The following is a 20,542-nucleotide window of genomic DNA, read 5'->3' as shown; positions in this document are numbered from 1 at the left end:
TAATTGCTAATGATTAAGTGCAGTTGCTTATGTTTATTAGTCATTCAAGATTCCTCCTCTGTGAATTGCCTGTCATTTGTCATATTTGGTTGCTGGATTTTTTTTCTTATTTATTTATAGATGTTCATTATACATTTATTGTACTGGTCCTTTGTTGATTATACATGTTGCAAATATCTTCTCCCAGTCTTTTACTTGTCTTTTCCACTAGTTTCTGGTGTATTTTTAGATAGTTTTAATTTTTAATGAGGACAAGTTTATTTATTTTTTCCTTCATAGTTTGTATGTTTGTATATTTTAAAAACAAATCCTGCTTTACTTGAGGTCATAAAGAAATGATCCTAAATTTTCTTTTAAAAGTGTTAAAAGATTGTTTTTTGAGTTTTAAGTTATTAATCTTACTGGAATTGATTTTAGTGCATGTGTTAAGTAGGAACTCAAATTTTATTTTATTTTTCCTTTTGGATATCCAAATACCACAGTACTATTTGTCAGTAGCCCCTTCTTTCCCCATTGACTTGTAGTGCCACATCTGTAATACATCAAACTTCCACACATGCATGTTTGTTTCTCAGCCCTCAATTCTTTTCCATTGGTCTATTTGTCCATAATTGTGCCAATACCACACTTTCTTAAGTACTAGACATTTATAATAAATCCTTTTATCAGGTAGAGAAAGTTTCTGCATCTCCATTTGCTCAAAAATCTCCTTGGATCTTCTTCACTCTTTCATCATTCCACATGAATTTAGAATCAACTAATTAAGTTCCATGGAACACATTCTTGAGATTTTCGTTGAATTGAATACTAATTTAAGAAAGAACATCTTTATGATACTGAGTTCTCGTATACACAAACATGGTATATATCTCCATTTTCTAGCCTTCATAAATAAAAGTTTACACTATTTCCATTAAGGTATCTTATGTCTTTCTTCGCTCCTGTAATCGCTATCTTTTAAAAATTACATCTTATAACTTGTGCTGGTAATGGGAAATCCAACTACGAATACGAATTTTTAAAAATTCTATACCTGGCTAAACTCTCTTATTAATCATTGTAATTTGAGTATTAGATTATCTTGGACTTTCTATGTAAATAATTCAGCATGCTCCTTAAAACAATTACGTATTTATAATTCGTGTTTTAATTAGGTAATACAATCAGCTCTAAAATTAAAAATATATTTAAAACATATAGAATAACACTCTTTCTCTCACCTTTATTGTCCTTTTCACTGAGTTTCTAACCATTCACTCTCACAGGTAACCACTATTATTAATTTTCTTATGTATTTTTCCAGTCTCTGATTACACAAGAAAATACGTTAAATTCTTTTTACTTTCTTCTACTCGCAAACATAGACAGAGATCTGCTCTTTGGGTTTCTCCCTTTGTTACAGCCAGAACAGTCTTTTCTAAAAGCCCCTTTAATAGCCAGAGGGGAGGGGAGGTGACAGGGCGGGGAGCGGGTGAACGACAGAGTGTCTGTCGGGAGGTGGCTAGAGAGGCCCGGAAGTGGCCTCCGTGCCCCGCCCCCGGGTGGTCGGCTAGTTGGGACACTTGGTGAGTGTGGGGTGAGTGCTGCCCGCCCGACGGGCGCCAACGTCCCGGTGCGGGGGTGGGCTGTCCTGCGTTGTTTTGTCTCGAGCAGGGGTGTGTGGCGGGACTTTGGGGGTGGAGAGAAGCCCCTCCCTCCCTCGTCCCCTGCAGCCTCGTCTCCCGAGGAGGGCGACCCCTGGCAAAGGCCGTGGGGGACCGAAGGGCGCTCTGTTGCGGTGCCAGGGGTCCCCGCGTAGGGCCCACGGGTGCCCCTTGTCTAGGGCCGTTTCTGGGTGTCGGGGTCGGTGCCCCAGGGCGTTTAGAGACTGGGATTCTTGGGTCACACTCACAGACAAGCCTTGGAAATGGGAGCCGTTACATTTTTGCTCCGCCTGGAGGCAAGGTCAGTACCAAGGTCTTTAAATTACTCCGTGGTACTGGACAGGAACCTGGACTCTGGAGTGGGATTGCCTGGTTCGATTCCTGCCTCTGCCACTAATAGGCTGTGTGACTTTTGGCTATGACTTTTGGCTAGTCCTTTAGCCTCCGTTCCTCGTTTTACTGCTTTGTAAAATAGAGATAATGATGTCACCTAACTTGCTGGGTTGTTGTGAGGATTAAATGACTTAAAATGTGTAGGGCCCTTAAAATAGTACGAGGCACAGAGTAAGCACGATTTCAAGATTTGCTATTATTATTACTATTATTATTTCTAATTATGACGGCATATTATCTTTAGTGAATGGTCTTGGTGACTGGCTTTCCTACTGCTTCTTTAAATTTTAGTGTCATTCATCAGTTCTTTTTGTAATGGATGATTTCTATATTTTAGGAGGGAAAAAAGATAATCTGAATAAGAGCCTATCCCAGAGCAAAGAGCCAAATGGGTCTTGTTGTGTTGTGTATTGTGTGTTGTGATGCTCAGACTCCCCAAAGCTTTAAGACTTGGGAATGCCTTTCCCTTGGCTGCCTGGATTCCCAAGGAGCAAGAAAGGTCTTAACAGTGAAGAAGGACTGGAACCCCTGGTGTTAGCAGAAATCGTGGGTCCTGCTCAGTGCTGGGAGATCTGCCAGTGTTTTGAGCGTCCTAAGTCCCAGCCTGAGTGGGGATCAGATATATATGTTTCTATATGTGACTTCCATGTTTCTATACATAACTATAATATTGGAAACTGAATTCACACTAACACCCTTAATTCCAATCCAACCTTACAAGGTTAACACTAGATTTCTCTTTTCTGTATTTGTAGCTCTCTTCTCCGATAATGAGAAACTTTACTTTGATATATTTACCTATTTGATCAACACTACCTGTTTGTAACCAATCTCCTAATCCAGTGCCTTCTCACTGTGCTCAGTTGGGCTCAGACCCCAAATAGGAGAGGGGTGAAACTTGCTTGGGGAATGTGGGATAGAAGTGGTAATGTATCAGGGTTAATTTTCCTGCATGGACACCCTCTTCACTCCGCTTGGGCTCTAAACTCATTCTGGGCTGGGCTGTGGCCCTCTCTCACCTCCCTTGACCCCACCTAAATGCTTTTAGACTATACTATTCTGGAAGGAAGGAAGGTAGGATTTTGTTTAATTTTTACAGTTGGGGGGATTTCAAACAAATATAAGTGTAGAGAGAATATTACAGTGAACCCCAATGTGCCCGTCAGTCAGCTTCAATAACCATCATCTTTGGGTCATTTTCTTTCTTCTTCTTTCCCTTCCCTTCTCCTGCCCTCTTCCTTTTTCCCTCCTCCCTCCCTTCCTTCACCATCCCCATCCCCCCCTTTCTAGTATTAAAGCAAATTCAAGCTATTGTATTAGTTCACCCACAAGTACTTCAGTGTTAATTCTAACAAATAAGGACTTTTATCTTTTTTTTTTTTAGTGAGGAAGATTGGCCCTGAGCTAGCCTTTCTTGCCAATCTTCCTCCTTTTTTTTCTTCTTCTTCTCCAAAGCCCCAGTACATAGTTGTATATCCTAATTGTAGGTCCTTCTAGTTCTATGTGGGATGCTGCCACAGCATGGCTTGATGAGCGGTGCATAGGTCCACACGCAGGATGTGAACCAGCAAACCCTGGGCCACCGAAGCGAAGCGCACAAACTTGACCACCCAGCCACGGGGCCCACCCCAGGACTTTTATCTTAATGTAACCATAGTATTGTTATTACACTCAACAAATTTGACAGTAATTTCTTAATATCGTGGTGTTCAAATTTTCCCCATTGTCTCAAATATGTCTTTTTATAGCTGTTTTTTCTGTTAGGGTCCAAATACAGTCTACCATTTGCATTTGGTTGTTATGTCTATTCCATCTCTTTTAATCTGCGACAGTTCTCTTTCTCCCCCTCTCCTTTTTGTTTACTTAAATGCCATTTATTTGTTGAAGAACTCGGGTCTTCTGTACTACAAAATGTTTCACATTCTGGATTTGGCTGATTGCTTCTTTTTAGTATCTTTAACTCATTAGTTCTCAAACTCAGCTGCACATTGGAATCATCTAGAAAATTTTAAAAGTTACCAGTGCCTGTGTCCCACCCCCAGGGACTGATTTAGTTGATCCTGCTTTCAGCCCAGGTATCAGGAGGTTTTAAAAGTTTCCTAATGATTCTAGCATCTAGTGAAGTTTGACAACCTTTAATTGAATTTGCTTCTGTATTTTACCTGTTCCCTGGTATTTGGATCTAGAGACTTGATTAGACTGAGGCTCACTTATTTTGGTGATATTCATTCACGGAACAGTGCCCCAGATCCCTTGTGGCAGCTGATTAGGAGGAAGTATTTTCTGGTACTTCTCATTTGTAACACCTGTGCTGAGGTCGCAGTTTCCTGAGTCCCATCCCTTCCCTGTCATCCTCTGAACTGTAGTGGATTGGAACAGAAACCCAGGAAGGCATACTCTTGGAAGTGTTTTCCTCTAGTCACCTCTGTCAGCCTCACGTTTTCTATCCCCTCCATTCCATTGAGTGAAGAGGGACGTACTGACACCTCAGCCCAGTCAAATAAGTTTGCAGTCACTTAGGGTTTCAGATCTATTTCTGTCTAGTTCAGAGGAATCTCAGGGCTCCCCTCCCTTTTAGGGCTGGCCCAGGTGCCATGGCAGCTGGGAATGGCTAATAACAGAGAGGGCGTAACCTGTGAGGGATGGTGTATGTGTGGGCCTCCATACCTTACCTTCTCCCTTTCTCCCTTTCCTGGACCTACCCAACTCATGGTGGGGGGCGGGAGGATGGAGGGAGAATTTTCTTTCCTGTCTTTGCTAAAGTGGGAGGGGACCAAGCTATAATCCCATCCTCTAAATTTTATTCAATAAATACTTTCCATGTGCCTGGCAGTGTTTTAAGGTCTTTACAAATATTAACAAATGTATAACAACTCCATGAAGTAGGTTCTTTTATTATCTCCCTTTTAAAGTTAGGGGAACTGAGGCACTGAGTAGTTAATAAGTAACATGCACAAGGTCACACAGCAAGTAAGTGGCAGAGCTGGCATTTGAGTCCAGGCTGTCTTGTTCCAGTGCCCGTCTTCTAACTACAGTGAATGGTAGCTTACCCAGCCTGGTTCTGGCATGGATTATGGTTAGCGCCAGCTCTGCTTGGAGGCACCTGAGGCAGCCTCTGAATCCCCATTTGTCCCCTATCTCTGCAGCCTTCCAACATCTGAGATTTCACAGTGAGGGAGAGGCAGGGCCTCCCTCTTTTCAGTCTTTGTGGGAACCCCATGTACCTCCCCAGGGAAAGCTGCAGGGGACGTAGACCCCAGCCCCCATCTGCCCATCCTTCTGGGCCCCGTGCCCAACTCTGGGAAACTTAGGAGTCCCTGCGATGCCCGCCTCTATTCCTTGGAGGCAGCTTTGCCCTTACTCACTTGCCAGGTGACTCCCTGCTGTGGTCCCTAAGTTCCCCATCAGCTTTTGGCACTAAGGCAGATTTTGTAATTCAGAACTTCACATTTTCACTCTTTACAGGAGGGGTTCTAGGCCAGGGGCCTTTTAGCTCCCAAGGTAAAATTTAGCACTGTCTGGAGATGTTTCTTGGTTGTCATGACTTGGGGAGAGGGAGGGTGTTGCCGCTGGCATCTAGTGGGTAGAGGCCAGGGGTGCTGCTGAACATCCTACTATTTACAGGACAACTCCCCCAGCCTCCCCTCGCATAGAATTAATCCCACCCAAAATGTCAACTGTGCTGGAGTGCTTTACAGAAATAACTGTTCACCCAGTGCTTTTGCGTTCATTCATCCTTTCACTTAAACAACCACCACAAACTTATTCTGTATTTACTATGTGTCAGGACCTGGGAAATACAAAAATGAGTAAGCTAAAGGCAGATCTCTTTTCAAGAAACTCACAGTCCAGCAGGGTAGGCAGATTTTTAAATAGAGAACAAGGATGCACAAGTACTGTTGTTGGTTTTTTGTTTTGTTTTTTAGGAAGATTAGCCCTGAGCTAACATCTGCCACCAATCCTCCTCTTTTTGTGGAGGAAGATTGGCCCTGTGCTAACATCTGTGCCCATCTTCCTCTATTTTATATGTGGGACGCCTGCCACAGCGCAGTTTGATAAGCAGTGCGTGGGTCCGCGCCCAGGATCTGACCGGTGAACCCTGGGCTGCTGAAGCGGAGCGCACTACCTACTGTGCTACCAGGCCAGCCCCCTGTTGTTTTTAATATAAAGTTTACTAAGCACTCTTAGTGTGCTCTTTCCACAAGCTATCTTATTTATTTTGCAAGGAAGGCAGAAAGCGTCATCGGAGGAGACAGTTCATTCTGCCTAAGGGACGGGGGTGGTGACAGGCTGTACAGAGGAGGGGATATTTAAGCTGGGCTTCAGAGCTCAAGTGCTGTTTACCCTGCAGAGATGTGAAAGCATGAAAATAAATACTATATCAAGAGTATAGTGAACAGCCTGTCAGGGCAGCTGCTAACCTCTTGCAAAGTCAGGGAAACTTTGTGCCTATTAGAAAACATACCTCTGTGGAGTGGACACAGTCTGGGCCCAGGTTTGTGAGCCCTACCTGAGCTCCCACTGGTCCCCTTGGCTGGGCACGTTGAACAGTGCACAACCTGCAAGACCATAGGGGATGTTTCCAGGGTTTAGATCAGCAGTGGGCATGAGTAGAAATAGGTGCTTTATCTGGATGAGAATGGGAGCATTACTGGTTTGAGGCAGAGGAATGACTTGATGAGGTATATGTATTTTAGAAAGAGCTCTCTGGTGGCAGGCTGGAAGGTGGGGGAGGAAAGGAGGGGTTGAAAGCACTTAGTAGGCTAGACACAATAATGAGGGCCTGGGCCATGGCAATAGCAATGAGAATAGAGAAAAAGGAACAGATCTGCGAGACACTGAACAGGTAGAATAGACAGGACCAGGTGACCCAGTGTGGCAACTGAATGAGAAGAGCACGTCAAAGAAGATCCTGAGGAAGTCTGGCAGGTCATGCTGTTGTTTCTAGAGAGTGCCGTACTGGGGAAGGAGTAGATTGCGGGGAAGAAGATCAGCTTGGTTTGGGGCATATTGAATTGGCTTTGTTTGCAAGATTTCCAGATAGGACTGTCTGGGAGGCAGCTCAGGATGGGGATCAGGAGTCTTCAGCCTTGAAATGAGAGTTAAAATCTTGCAAGTGATTAAAGACAGTTCTGGGGAAGATGTAACAAGAGAAAAGAAATACTCAAGAACAGAACTCCAGGGCCCACTCATACTTAAAAAGAGAAAGGCCAGTGAATTATACTATTAGCTGACATTTATACAGTACTTGCCACAAGCCAGGCGCTGTTGTAAGAACTTTATACACAAACTTACTTAATGCTCACAATATCCCTGTGTACAATTACTATCCCTACTACGGAACGGGAAAGAGGCACAGAAATACTGAGTAATTTACCAAGGTCACCCAACGAGTAAGTCGTAAAGCCACGCTAATGAACCCAGGCGAGAGTCTGCACCTAAACAGACTGTGAATGGAAGCTGGAAAGAAACAGGATGGAGGAAAGCAGGAGAGGAAGGGGTCCCTGGATTCAGGGACAAGATAGTTTCTGGAAGCGGACAGGAGCATCTGCTGCCTGAGAAGAAGCCATGGAAAATGGAAACTGGGGGAAGCGTCTCTGGTTACTCTGCAGGAGTGATCTCAGCGGTCATCGCTGGCAGCTGCTGCTCACAGTGTGTTGTGGGATAGTGGGAGCTGGGGACCAGAGTGGGGGTCCGGAGGCTTCCTTTCAGGAAGTTTGACCTTGAAGAGGAGGAAAAGGAGTGGCAGATTGAGGGGGTGGCAAGGACCAGGGGCAGCCACCGCTTTCTCCAGGGCAAGGGCTTGGTGATATTTTCTGCTTCTTTGATGTTTCTGAGAGAAACTGAAGGTCCCCTCTAGCACAGAGCTCAGAGGCATCTAGGGAAGCCCTACTTTCAGCTGAATTTGAGTGTTACTTTTATGCCAGTTGTTTGGGCAAACTTCACAACAGAGAGAGTTGGGAGCCTCACCAGCAGGTGCCCAGGGTTTAAAAATTCCGTCGTATGTCTTTTGACCTGCAGTGCTTTGATGGCAGATAAGGACCTGGTATTTATTCCCTATTGCTGTATAACAGTTTACCATAAATTTATCAGCTTAAAACAACCTGTTTATTATTTCCCAGTTCCAGATGTCAGAAGACCAGGCAGGCTCAGCTGAGTTCTGTGCTTAGGGTCTTCCAAGGGCAAAGTGAAGGTGTTAGAGCTGAGCTCTCATCTGAAGGCTCTGGGGAGGAACCCACTGACAAGCTCACTGAGGTTGGTGGTAGGACTCAATTCTGTGGTCAGTCGGCCATGCTACCTCAACATATTCAAAGTCCTCAGGATTAGGGCAGCAGTCTTTGGGGTCATTTTAGAATTCAGCCAACCACAGACTTGGTTTGTAATGGGCCAATCACCAGGAGGGACGTCAGAGAGCGTCTAGGAAGTGGCCCAGGTCGGCACCAAAGTTCAGCCCAGCCAGTGTCAATTTTTCTCCAGATTAGTCTGGAGATCTAGGGGTGAGGTTGGGGGGCCAGAGGCGGTGTCCAGGCCTACCCCCAGGATATCCTTTGGGGAGCTTATTGTGGGATTAAGGTTTGGGGTGGTGCCAAGAATGGAGCTGCAGACGCACTTGAATATGGGGAAGAAATCTTCACGCCTGCTCCCCAGGGATGTCCTCGGGCTGCTGGGCATGAGAGGAGGGGACTGCTTCAATTTTACTGGTTAATAGTGATTTCCTACTTCCAGGAATCTTCCGCAGAAATACAGCTCCCAGCTAGAGTGAGGCCTGAATACCGCCTTGGCCCACGATGGCCAGAGAATCGAAGGAAAGCGCAGCCCTGGACGCCCAATCTGCAGAGGACCAGATGGGGCTTCTGGTCATAAAGGTGGAGGAGGAAGACGCCTCTGCCTTTGCGGAGGAGGCCAGAGTGAGGAGCAGCCTGGTTCAGGGCTCGGAGCACTCCCGCCAGCGCTTCCGGGGCTTCCGCTACCCCGAGGCTGAGGGGCCCCGCGAGGCGCTGAGCCGGCTCCGGGAGCTCTGCCGACTGTGGCTGCGGCCCGAGATGCACAGCAAGGAGCAGATCTTGGAGCTGCTGGTGCTGGAGCAGTTCCTGACCATCCTGCCGGGGGACCTCCAGACCTGGGTGCGGGAGCAGCATCCCGAGAGCGGGGAGGAGGTGGTGGTGCTGTTGGAGTATTTGGAGAGGCAGCTGGATGAGCCGATGTCGCAGGTAGAGAGAACAGGTTTAGTATCTGAGAGGTGTGGTCTGTTTCTTGCTGAAATCTCAAGATCCAAGCGAGAGGCATTTCTTTAAGCTCCAGAAATTCTCAATCTCTTTTTGTACCATGATCCTTTTTGGCAATAAGGTGAAGTCCCTGGACCCCTTCTCATAATAATATTTTGAAATACATAAAGGAAAATATAAAGAATTATAAAAGTACTCAATTATATTGAAATATGGTTAGCAAAGTATTAAATTTGTGTTAAAATTATACATATGCTTTTTTATTGATGAACTAAATAATAAGACCCAGGGACAGACCTAGTAACTAGTAATTTCAAAGTTGTTAGAAGCATGAATGATGTTGACAGTATTTGCCTGGTTGTAATGTGATGTGAAAACATCTTCAACTTCTATTGGTGACGAAGTCCTGGGTATGCTGTACCACATTGGTTTGTTGCTTCCTTTCATAACTGAAGGGAATGCTCAGTTTCTCTTAGAGCCTAGTAAATAAAAGTAGTTTTTTCCTATCCAAGTTTGTGGACCATTTGGGAGGGAGTCCATGGACCATAGGTTAAAAACCTCTGGTAGAAAATTGGTTGATTTTTACTTGCATCTTCTTGCCTGTTGTATGAGATTGTTTCCTGTTTGCATTGTGTGGTGCCCTTGTGCACATTCCTTCAGAGGACATATGGTCAGAGGCTTCTAAGTTATCACTAGGAGACCAAGGTTCTTGAATTGGATCTACCATGTCCAAGCCCTCTGTAACAGTGAAAACTCATTTCAAGTCTCTTAGCTTCAGGCTCTTCAATCTTTATGGAGGATGTGGGAAATTCTGAGCTGCACATGAGAAAGTAACTTGAAAACTATAATTTAACTATAAGTGTCTAGAAGGAAGCCTGCATTTAACAGGGACATACCATATGCAGGATCCTGTGTTAGGTGATTTCACATACTGTGATCTTATTTACTGGTCTGCCAAACCCTGTAGCTAGAAATTATTATCCTCATTTTTCAGTAAGAAAAGATATTAGTATTCTCTGAGAACTTAGTACCAATTCCCAGAGTTTTCATAAAAGCACAAATATATTTAATGAGGGAGCACAGAGTAATGCTTAAGAGCATAAGATCTGGAGTCATTCTGCCTGAGCTCCCATCCTACCATTGCCACTTATTAGCTGAGTGACCTTGGGCAAGTTGCTTAAACTCTCTGTGGCTTAGTTTCCCCATCAGTGAAATGGGGGTAATAATGGTACCAACCTTAAGGTTGTTGTTGTCTATGTTAAATGAGTTAATATCTTTAGTGCTCATGGAAACAGTGCCAGGCACATAGAACGTGCAATAGAAGTGTTTGATGAATAAATGAAAATAAATGAATAACTTCTAGGTCCCAGGTGGTGACCAGGGGCAAGAACTGCTCTGTTGCGAGATGGCACTGTTGGCACCATCCCAGGGGTCACAAAGTAGCCAATTCCAGCCAATGAAAGCTCTGCTCAAGCATGAATCTCTGGGATCCCAGCCCTTACCAGACAGAGGTGAGGATTATCTTCTGGGCAGTATGAATTCTACAGGCTTCATCCACTTCCACTTAAAGGTCACCTAATCCATTGACAGTTACTTTATATGCCCATCACTGATTGAGTCTACTTTGAGACTGAGACTAAAAGGGAAATTTCAAACAATGGTGGAAAGCTTTCCTAACCAAACCTGGACATAGTAAATAAGATAAATAAATAAAATTTGGTTTGGAAAGCATTTGTTCTCCATTTATTTAACACATAATAATGGAGGCCTTCTACGTGGTAGCCAGTGTTGTTGGTGCTGGGGAGCTGTCAGTGAGACAGGAGTCCTTGCTGCAATGGAGCTTACATTCTAGTGGGGAAGATGGAAAATAAACACATTAATAATACAATTTCAGATAGCAGTAAGTGCCAAGAAGAAAATGAACAGAATCTGTAAAGCCAGTCAGAATATCCCACAGACTATAGGACTATTGCAAATTAAAGAGTATAAATCTTCTAAACCTTAGGTCTGTTATTAAAATAGCATGAAATTCACTCCATAGGACGCGGCTGTATATTCTGTGGTGTTTTCTCATGTGCCCTGAACATGTGTGTAGGGAAGACACACAACACCAGGACATGCCAACCAACACGCAGTCTTCACTTCTCAATAGAGGTTCCAGCCTAAACCAATTGTTTTGTGCCCCTTTTAAAGTTTGCCTTTTTTTTTTTTTTAAAGATTTTATTTTTCCTTTTTCTCCCTAACGCACCCCGGTACATAGTTGCATATTTTTAGTTGTGGGTCCTTCTAGTGGTGGCATGTGGGATGCCTCCTCAGCATGGCTTGATGAGCAGTGCCATGTCTGCACCCAGGATCTGAACCGGCGAAACCCTGGGCCACCGAAGCGGAGCGCGCTTAACCACTCGGCCACGGGGCCGGCCTCTAAAGTTTGCCTTTTATAAGGAAACCTGAGGTTCTTTTTACTCTTCTCTCTCTTTGATCTGAGCAAGTTCTGTACAACCAGATGTCCATTTCTCCCTTTCTGGGCCCAGCCTTGTCTGACTCTAATTAGTTTCCCAAAACCAAAGCAGAAAGCCCCCAACAGCCACTAAAGCCATTTTAACCAAAATCTTATTTTTCTCTCCCTCCCTAGTAAAGTTCAAAGGATCTTTAGATGGAAAGCTTGCTTTCTGTTGCTTTCATTAAACCATTTTTACCAAGGATCCTGCTTTTCTGTGTAGTTTGTGTATATCTACAGAGCACACCAGATCTATTTAGGCCCTAGGATTGGAGCTGGTAGGGATCAGGCATTTCTGGAAAGGAAAACACTGTATAAACTTCTCAGCAGGAATGTATTGACCCAGTTTTTGGACTTGGATTCCACAGGGCAGTGAGGCCGAATGCCAGGGTAGATCTCATCTTTCCTTCTTAGCTCTCCAGGTTCCTGGGCTTGCCGCGGGAGGGTGCTGCAGAGAAAACACGGTGGGAGCTGCCAGGCTCTCCCCAGAGCCCCAGGTGAGCTGGAGCGCCTCTCCCTCCCACAATGTCCTGTACTACTGTGGTGCTTCCCATGAAGGTCCCTCCCTCCCCACTCCCCCTCTATCTCCATCCTCGATCCTCCACCCAAATCCTAGGTGAATTTTGAATTTTCTCATTTATGCCAAGGTTGTTTATCATTGTGTAACTTCTTTTTGGTGCCCAGTTAAGAGCCTTTTTTTTTTTCCCCCAAAAGTACGTATAATGAAATTAAATGAAAGAGTAAAATTTACTCATGCAGATGATTAATATCTTCTAAATGCTTTGTATTATAGTCCATTATTAAGTAAATAACAGCATGATGGTGACTTTATGTTTATAATGTGACATACGAAAAGATGACTTTTATAAGCAAGAGAAACCACTCAGTGATAGATAGCTACTCTGCTGCCAGAGCCTTTTCCTATTTTATTACTAGCTTGGGGGCTGTCTGCTTCCCAGATCTTCCCTCCTCCACCACTTTGGTCAGCCCCTTCTTCAACAGGATTTTCTTCTTCAGTAAGGGCAATTCAGAAAATGCAAACTGAAGCTTTTGTTGTGATCGTGGTTTTGTTTTGTTTTTCTAAAGTTTTTAAAAATTGTCCTGTGGATAGGAATATAAACATGTGACCTCTGCCCTCAGGAACTTTTAAATGTGAGGGAACAGATGAGGCAAGTCCTTTTATCTAAACTTATACGATTTGAACAGTCTTTACTTACACTGGATTTTAATTTCCTACCCAGTTCTTCATGTCCTTGAAGATCTCAGTGTTTGAGTCTCTGTAGTGTCCATTTTCATCCCCGATTTTTCTCACTTCATACCTAGATTTCATTGTCATTAGTGTAAATGAACCCTTATCACTACTATGCCGGAAAATCACACCACAAATCTTTTGGAAGGTTTTGATTGGGCTCCATTTCTTTCACTGTGTTGGCCTTTATTTTCCAAATCTTTTCTTTCTATTCTGGTGTCTAAATATTTATATGAAGATACTTATTGTAATGTGTTTAACATTTCTTCCATGGTTATTTCGTTGTTACAGATGACACTTAAGACTGGGTTAAGTAGGAATAAGGGTGCCACACTTGCTGTTTTTCACAGAGCCCCTTTAAGGGGGTGTTCTGGCATTGCATGTCCCCCTCACTGTAGTCCCCAGCTTTAGGAGTGATCCTGAGCAAGTGGAACTAGGTGGGGTTACCTGTCGTTCTAGGGGCTGCTGAAAATGGAAGATGTGGCCCTGACCCTCACTCCTGGGTGGACCCAGCTGGATTCACCTCAGGTGAACTTCTTCAGAGATGAAAGGCAGAACTGTGGTGGCCTGATCTCCCTGGGTAAGACTGATGGGCACTGATTTCTCATCAGATTTCTTGGCTTCCTTTGAGTATGAGAACCTCCTGGGTTGTTAGTAGCTGTTTGAATTATGTTTGGATTCAGAACCACCACTTCTGAACCCCAGCTCCTAACCAGCTGTGTGACTAGCTCCTTAATCCTGACCTTGCTTTCTTCTCTGCCCTGCCAGTGTCTTAGTCAGGATACATGGGAGGAAGCAGAGACCATCCCTAGTACAGGTCCAGCTCATAGTAGATGCTCAGCACATGTTGATTTCTTCCGCTTCCCTTCCTGTTGCTAGCCATCACAGAGGAGGAGACCTGAGGGGTCCCTTCAGGAAAAGGGCCATGGGAACACAGATGTGAGAGCTAGCAGTGACCTAGAGATTGACTATGGAGCCTGACCTTAGAGATGAGGGTGCCTGACAAGACTGCCTGACTTGTCTGAGTTCACATAGATCATTGGTGGCACAGTGGGGGCTCCAACTCAGATCTCCTAGTGCTGAAGCCAGTTCTGTTTGGGAACCCTACCTCTACGTGGAATAAGAGCAGAGATGACTGCCCTTATTGATTAGTGATCAATTTCTGAGTCCCCACTTTCCATGTTTCTTACAGAATGCTTCAGAAGTCCTTTCACTTGCTTTGTTTACTGCCACCTTCTGCTCAGCCCTTAGTATCTAATCCTAGATGCATGGCCCTGCTTTACTATCCTTAGAACTTGGAGCCTCTCTGTGTGTCCCCAGCACCGTCCTCAGTCATCACCACCTTCCCTCCATTCCCAGTTTGTACCCTTCTTCCAGTGGCCCCATTCTCATTCTCAGGTCTCCCTCCTCCCCAGCACCCCTGTTCTCCCTCTTTATTTCCATCCTTATTCTTGCACCTCACTCTTCACCCATGGCCTATATAGACCTCTGTAATTCTTGCCTCCCTGGGACTCATCACAGAGCTTTCCTCCTTGGCAGAGCATAATTGACAGTTGCTGGCCATTTGTTATTTCAGGTGGTGAAACACAGACTAAGATCAGGGACTTGCCTCCACAAGAGGAACATCCAGAACAGGAGCCTGGGGAAATACCGTGCCACCTGGGTGAAGCCCTTGGCCAGATTTCTACATGTGAAGCAGCTGGTGAACAGGAGGGCAGGTTACAAAGAAAGCAGAAAAATGCCGCTGGGAGGAGACGGCACATTTGTCATGAATGTGGAAAGAGTTTTGCTCAGAGTTCAGGCCTGAGTAAGCACAGGAGAATCCACACTGGGGAGAAACCCTATGAATGTGAGGAGTGTGGCAAAGCCTTCATCGGGAGCTCTGCCCTTGTCATTCATCAGAGGGTCCACACTGGTGAGAAGCCATATGAGTGTGAAGACTGTGGCAAGGCCTTCAGTCACAGCTCAGACCTTATCAAACACCAGAGAACTCACACTGGGGAGAAGCCCTACGAGTGTGATGACTGTGGGAAGACTTTCAGCCAGAGCTGCAGCCTGCTTGAACACCACAGAATCCACACCGGGGAGAAGCCGTACCAGTGCAACATGTGCGGCAAGGCCTTTAGGCGGAATTCACATCTCCTGAGACACCAGAGGATCCATGGGGATAACAACGTTCAGAATCCTGACCATGGAGAGAGCTGGGAGAGTCAGGCTAGGATGGAAAGCCAGGAGGGACATATTGAGGCTCCCGTGTCTTATAAATGTAATGAGTGTGAGAGAAGTTTTACTCAGAATACAGGCCTTATGGAACATCAAAAAATCCACACTGGTGAGAAACCCTTTCAGTGTGATGCATGTGGAAAAGGCTTCACCCGAACTTCGTACCTTGTTCAACATCAAAGAAGTCACACTGGGAAAAAAATTCTGTCACAATGACTCATTGTCTTAACATGCCAAAGTTGGTGCTCATTCCTACTGCACTGAAGCCACCCTGGAGCCCTTCTGACTGCAGAAATTGTGGGCTGGGGCTTAATTTACCACTACACGTCATCGGGTATTTGTTTGAAAAGATAGAGTCTGGCTGAGAGGAAGTATCTTCTATTCTAGAAGGTGACTGAAAAAACCATATTTGATAGGACGCTATGGGAGAATTGTCTGGAAGACATAGGACCTGAAATGGTTTGTTCTCACCTATTGGACTTAAAAGGGCTTCCAGCCTGGCTCCTCACCCTCAGCCAGCACATTTTGATATTTCCTGGGTGGAAGGCTGTGATTTGGGGACTGCTGCTCTGACTGTTCGTTTGCTATAATGAATCCTCCATGGTTGGTCAGATTCGTGAAGTCTTACGCTCCCCACTGTGCCTTGTACACAGGTGCTAATAAACATTTATTAAATGTACCAGTGAGATTACCTGTATAATTCTGAAAGTCTGATGTCGTCTAGATTTCTGAGGAATTTCTCACCAAAACCATTTGTGCTTGTGTCTAATTCTGAGGTTCTAGATTCTGAGTTCATGTAGTGCATTTTTGCCAAGCACATAGGATTGGCAGAGAAGGGTTGAGGGTTGGGTTACTGTGATGGAGAGAATCCAGATTTCTTTACCAGACTAGGAATTCTAGTGTGAATGCCTTAAACAGCTTCTTTATCATTAAATCGTTGTGAATATGTGCCAATCATGAAATTCCATTGTTTTGTTACTGTTTCCCTGATATTAATTTTGTCACTCTTTAGGGAGAAAATGTTCCTATTCAGGCAGCGTGAAAATCAGTTACCAAGTCAGAATAAAATAATAAAGTCTCTAATGCTCAGCATCTTGGTTCTCACTTTTTAGTTCTCTTGGGCCTAACCAAATGCTCTCTAAAATAGCTATAGATACTCTCTTGCCCACAAACTCTCCCCACGCCCAAGTGTATAGTAGACTGTGCATCAAGTCTTATGCCTGCTACGCTCAAACGTGCTGCAGTCAGTGGATTCACACCAAATATTTTAAACAAATAGCACTTACAGTTTCAAAACTCCATTATTGGTGTGTGACTGTCTTGCTCTTCTTATATATTGATTCCCAAACCAGCTGTGTGGTACCATTCCGTCCATTATTCATGGTGAGAATTTTAACCATTAAGTTAACTCCTCAAGCTATCTACTTTTCTTTAAACACACATTGTAGACCATCTTTTTCTTCTTCATGATAGTCAAAATTGCAGTCTTGAATTTGCGAGAAATTTTTTTCTAGTTAGCATTATAACAAAGAATTTATTACGTATATTTTAAATGGAGTTGCCTCTGCAAAAGCATTTCAAGATGACCATTTTCCTAAAAAATTTTTTGTTAGTGTATCACTCCTCTTTACTATAGAAATATGCTTTTGTTTTGCATCTGCTCACCCTTCTCCCTTGGTTTCTGGCACCAGCAGTCTCTTCCCTATTTACAATATTTCATTCTAAGACTCTGGAATTCATATATAGCAAGGTTTTCTGGTCACCTTTCACAATTAATGGTTTCTCCATTGTGATATATTTCCTGCTTATTTAAAATCCTTTGCAGATCTATCCAAGTCCCCGTTTTTATGTCACTTTCCAAGGCTTGTACTTCGAAGGTTTCAGGGATCTAGGGGACAGAAATCTAACAAATCCTAATGTGAGTTATTTGTATTACAGTCATAAACTATATGGTTATTTATTTCGTTTGAATTCTTAAACCCATAAAAATGCATTACATGCTTTCCAAACATCCTGAACATACTTGTATTAGTGTTGTCTAGAGAAACAGAACCAATAGGATGTATATATGGAGACAGTTATAAGGCATTGGCTCACATGAATATGGAGTCTGAGAAGTCCCAAGATCTGCAGTTGGCGAGCTGGAGACCCAGGAGAGCCAATGGTGTAGTTCCAGTCCAAGTTCTAAGACCTGAGGAGTGAAATAGCTCATGGTATATGTTCCAGTCCAAAAGCCAGCAAGCTTGAGAACCAAGAAGAGCCAATGTTTCAGTTTGAGCCCAAAGGCAGGAAAAGGCTGATGTCCTACTTCAACGCAGTTAGTGAAGAAGAGTTCCCTCTTGAGAGGGTCAGCCTTTGTTTTAGCCAGGCCTTCAACTGTGTGGATGAGGACCATCCACATTAGGGGAGGCCATCTGCTTTATGCCAGTTCAAATGCTAGTTTCATCCCAAAACACCCTCACAGACACACCTAGAATAATGTTTGACCAAATATCTGGGCACCCTGTGGCCCAGTCAAGTTGACACATAAAATTAACTATCACAACACTATAGTTTCAGGTTTTAGCTAAGCATCAAAACTTTTAACCATGCTCCCCGCTTTTATCTCTAGTTCTTATAATTGACAGTAGGAGACTAGGAAATAATGTTTGTAGCCTCCCTACCCAGCTTACAGATGAGAATAGAGACGGGCTGGTATGAGGATGAGAGACAAGAGATAAATGACTGGCTCACCACTGCATCCTCAGCACCTGGTAGGTTCCAAATGAATGAATGATTCTGAAAATTGGCTGATTCTACTTGCTCTTTCACATTAACATAAAATTTCCTGGCACCTACTATACGAGACCAAAGTGTTCACACTCCTATTTCCAGAAACAACAGTTTTTCTTCTCTATTTCTAAATAAGTATATTTACAACCATTCATTCAGCAAACTGCATTGTGGTAGGGCATGTACTAAGGAATCAAAGATAAAGACATTGTCTTTGCCTTTGAAGAGCATGAGAACTAATGTCTTCTGTCTCCTAATCATATTCTATCCATATCTGTCCTTATTTTATGAGGCTGCTTGGCACCCTGCATGTCTCTGTATGTGCCATGTAGACTAGGACTGAACAGCAGCTGATCCAAGCCCTGTAATCCACCCAGAACATGAGAACATGGTAGACTTGTGAGGAGCTGCTCCAAGGCCATTTGCCGTTTCCCTCCCTATCTACCGCGGAGGCTGTCATGAGATATTTTCCTCTAATGAGGAATGAGGCTTTCTACCTCTCCCCAGTTAGGCCTATGACTGCAAGCTACAAAACTGCTTAGCTGCAGCCTGACACGAGCTTCTCAGCACAGGACGTTCTACCATATGTATTGCTGTCATATGGCTGCTTTGGATGCCATCCTGTGGGACAAGGGACAGAAGGAACTGACACAAATGGCTACTCTTGCCTTTTATGTTTATATAAATTTTAAAATTGCTTCAATCTAAAAAGAGCTGTTTGTTTTCTGATCAAATCTGTCAGCCTTTCCTTGACAAATCTGCTGCCAAACATGGGGTTGGTGAGGACACAATGTCCTTTTGGAGGAAAGATGTGGCCATGCAGAACAGAATAGGATATGTGGTAAGAATTCCTGGCATCTGGTAGCACATGCTCTTGCCTAAGTGGTGGACACGAGGCGAGGAGCAAGGGTCTTCCCGCTGTTGTACCTATACCGCCCTGGCTGAGATACAGGATATAAAAGATTTTCCGGGAACCAGTCGCATATGTTACCTGCTGATGAATGTTTAGAGGTTAAGTCACTGAAGGTAGGATTGAATCCAGCTGCCTGATGCCTTAGTTGTTATTAAATGTTTATTGAGGCTGAGTAGATGGCTACTTAAAAACGAAAGTCAGTGCAAATCTTACTTTGCACTTTGCTTACTGGTGTGGAGCTTATCCTTCCATGGCTCCTGACCGCTCCCTGCCCTATATCCCAACCTCAGTTACTATAAGGAAAGAAGGCTCCCACTGCTCCAGCCACCTCCGCAGGATGTACACTATATCACTCCTGCCCTCCCTGAGCTCCCACCCAAGCAGACAACGTGCTCTCCTGGCAGTTGCTGTTGTAACTCTTGAAGTGCCTGTGTTTTCCTCTGTGTTTCTGTTGGGAAAAAAAAGATGTGTCTAAATTCAGCTGATAGAACTTAAAAATTTGCAGTGAAGAGAAAAAAGTTAAAGTAACCTTGTGAGTGAGGGTGCCTGGGAGATGAGATGGGGCATGAATGGTCCCGTGAATGACACAAGTGCCTGCCCATTGTTGGGTACCGTCAGTAAAATGTGTGTTCCTGACTTTTGCCCATAGCTAACTGAATTGTTTGTTGTTTACCTGTTGAGATCTGGTAAATTCTTTTTATATTCTAGATGCAAGTCCTCTCTCAGGTATATGGTTTGCAAATATTTTCCCTTGTCTGTAGTTTGTCTTTTAATCCTTGAGTCTTTCACACAATAAAAGTTTTAAATTTTGATGAAGACCAAATTATTAATTTTTCATTTAAAGAATCATGGTTTTGATGTCAATTCTAAGAATCTTTACCTAACCCTAGGCCCTGATGCTTTCCTCCTGTTTTCTTCTAAAAGTGTTAAGTTTTAGGTCTTATGTTTTAGCCCATCATCTATTTTGAGCTGATTTTTGTATAAGGTGTGAGGTTTAGGCTGAGGTTTTTTGGGTTTTGCCTATGGATGTCCACTTGCACCAGCAGCATTTTCTGAAAAGGCTGTCCTTCCTCCATGGTCTTGCTTCTGCACCTTTGTGAACAATCAGTTGGACATTTTGTGTGGATTTACATCTGGGTTCTTCAGTCTGTTCCGTTGAACTCTGCGTCTGCAATCCCACACTCTCTTGATCACTGTAGGTAAGCAGTAAACCTTCCCATCAAGCAGAGTGAATCCTCCCACTTTATCCTTTTTCAAAATGTAGTTATTCTAGGTTCCTTGCTTTCCGTATAAATTTTAGAATAAGCTTATCTATATCTACAAAAAATTCTTGCTGTGATTTGGTAGGATTTATGTTAAACCTATAAATCAATGTAGGGAGAATTGATACCTTTACTATATGTTGTGTTTTCTAATCCATGAACATAATATGTCTCTCCATTTATTTAGATCTTCTTTGGTTTCTTTCATCAGCATTTTGTCATTTTCAGCATATAGATCCTGAACATGTTTGTTAGATTTATACCCAAATATTTAATTTTCTTTGAGGTGATTACAAATGGCATTGCATTGATTTCCAAAGGTTCATTATTAGTGTATAGAACTAGGATTGAGTTTTGCATGTTG

General features: G+C 43.7%; 1 protein-coding gene across 5 annotated transcripts; it reads left to right on the top strand.

Annotated features, from left to right (window-relative positions):
• Positions 1–1,500: 1,500 nt before the first annotated feature.
• On the top strand, positions 1,501–15,910 carry LOC124226291 (zinc finger protein with KRAB and SCAN domains 3-like). 5 transcript variants are annotated; one of them, XM_046639382.1, is made up of 6 exons: positions 1,501–1,565; positions 8,763–9,247; positions 10,626–10,773; positions 12,174–12,256; positions 13,468–13,588; positions 14,585–15,910. In XM_046639382.1, exons 2-6 carry the CDS (start codon positions 8,825–8,827, stop codon positions 15,445–15,447), a joined length of 1,638 nt encoding a protein of 545 aa, XP_046495338.1. In that variant the 5' UTR covers positions 1,501–1,565; positions 8,763–8,824; the 3' UTR covers positions 15,448–15,910. The 5 variants fall into 5 exon arrangements, with proteins under 5 accessions (XP_046495338.1, XP_046495337.1, XP_046495340.1 ...); XM_046639381.1 differs by lacking the exon at positions 1,501–1,565 and adding an exon at positions 1,606–1,944; XM_046639384.1 differs by lacking the exons at positions 1,501–1,565; positions 10,626–10,773 and adding an exon at positions 1,606–1,944 and having other exon boundaries at positions 12,182–12,256.
• Positions 15,911–20,542: the final 4,632 nt, after the last annotated feature.

The sequence above is a fragment of the Equus quagga genome, chromosome 15 (assembly GCF_021613505.1).
Source record: "Equus quagga isolate Etosha38 chromosome 15, UCLA_HA_Equagga_1.0, whole genome shotgun sequence".
Classification (NCBI taxonomy): Eukaryota; Metazoa; Chordata; class Mammalia; order Perissodactyla; family Equidae; genus Equus; species Equus quagga.
The sequence above is the reverse complement of the archived record's forward strand: the minus strand, read 5'-3'. Positions and strand labels throughout refer to the sequence as shown.

Bases quoted from the DNA above. Each gene is read 5' to 3' on its own strand.
- LOC124226291 (XM_046639382.1), top strand. From the start codon at position 8,825: ATGGCCAGAGAATCGAAGGAAAGCGCAGCCCTGGACGCCCAATCTGCA. The intron at 10,774-12,173 runs GTGAGGATTATC...TTTCCTTCTTAG, and splicing joins CCAGCCCTTACCAGACAGAG to CTCTCCAGGTTCCTGGGCTT. The intron at 13,589-14,584 runs GTAAGACTGATG...TTGTTATTTCAG, and splicing joins TGGTGGCCTGATCTCCCTGG to GTGGTGAAACACAGACTAAG.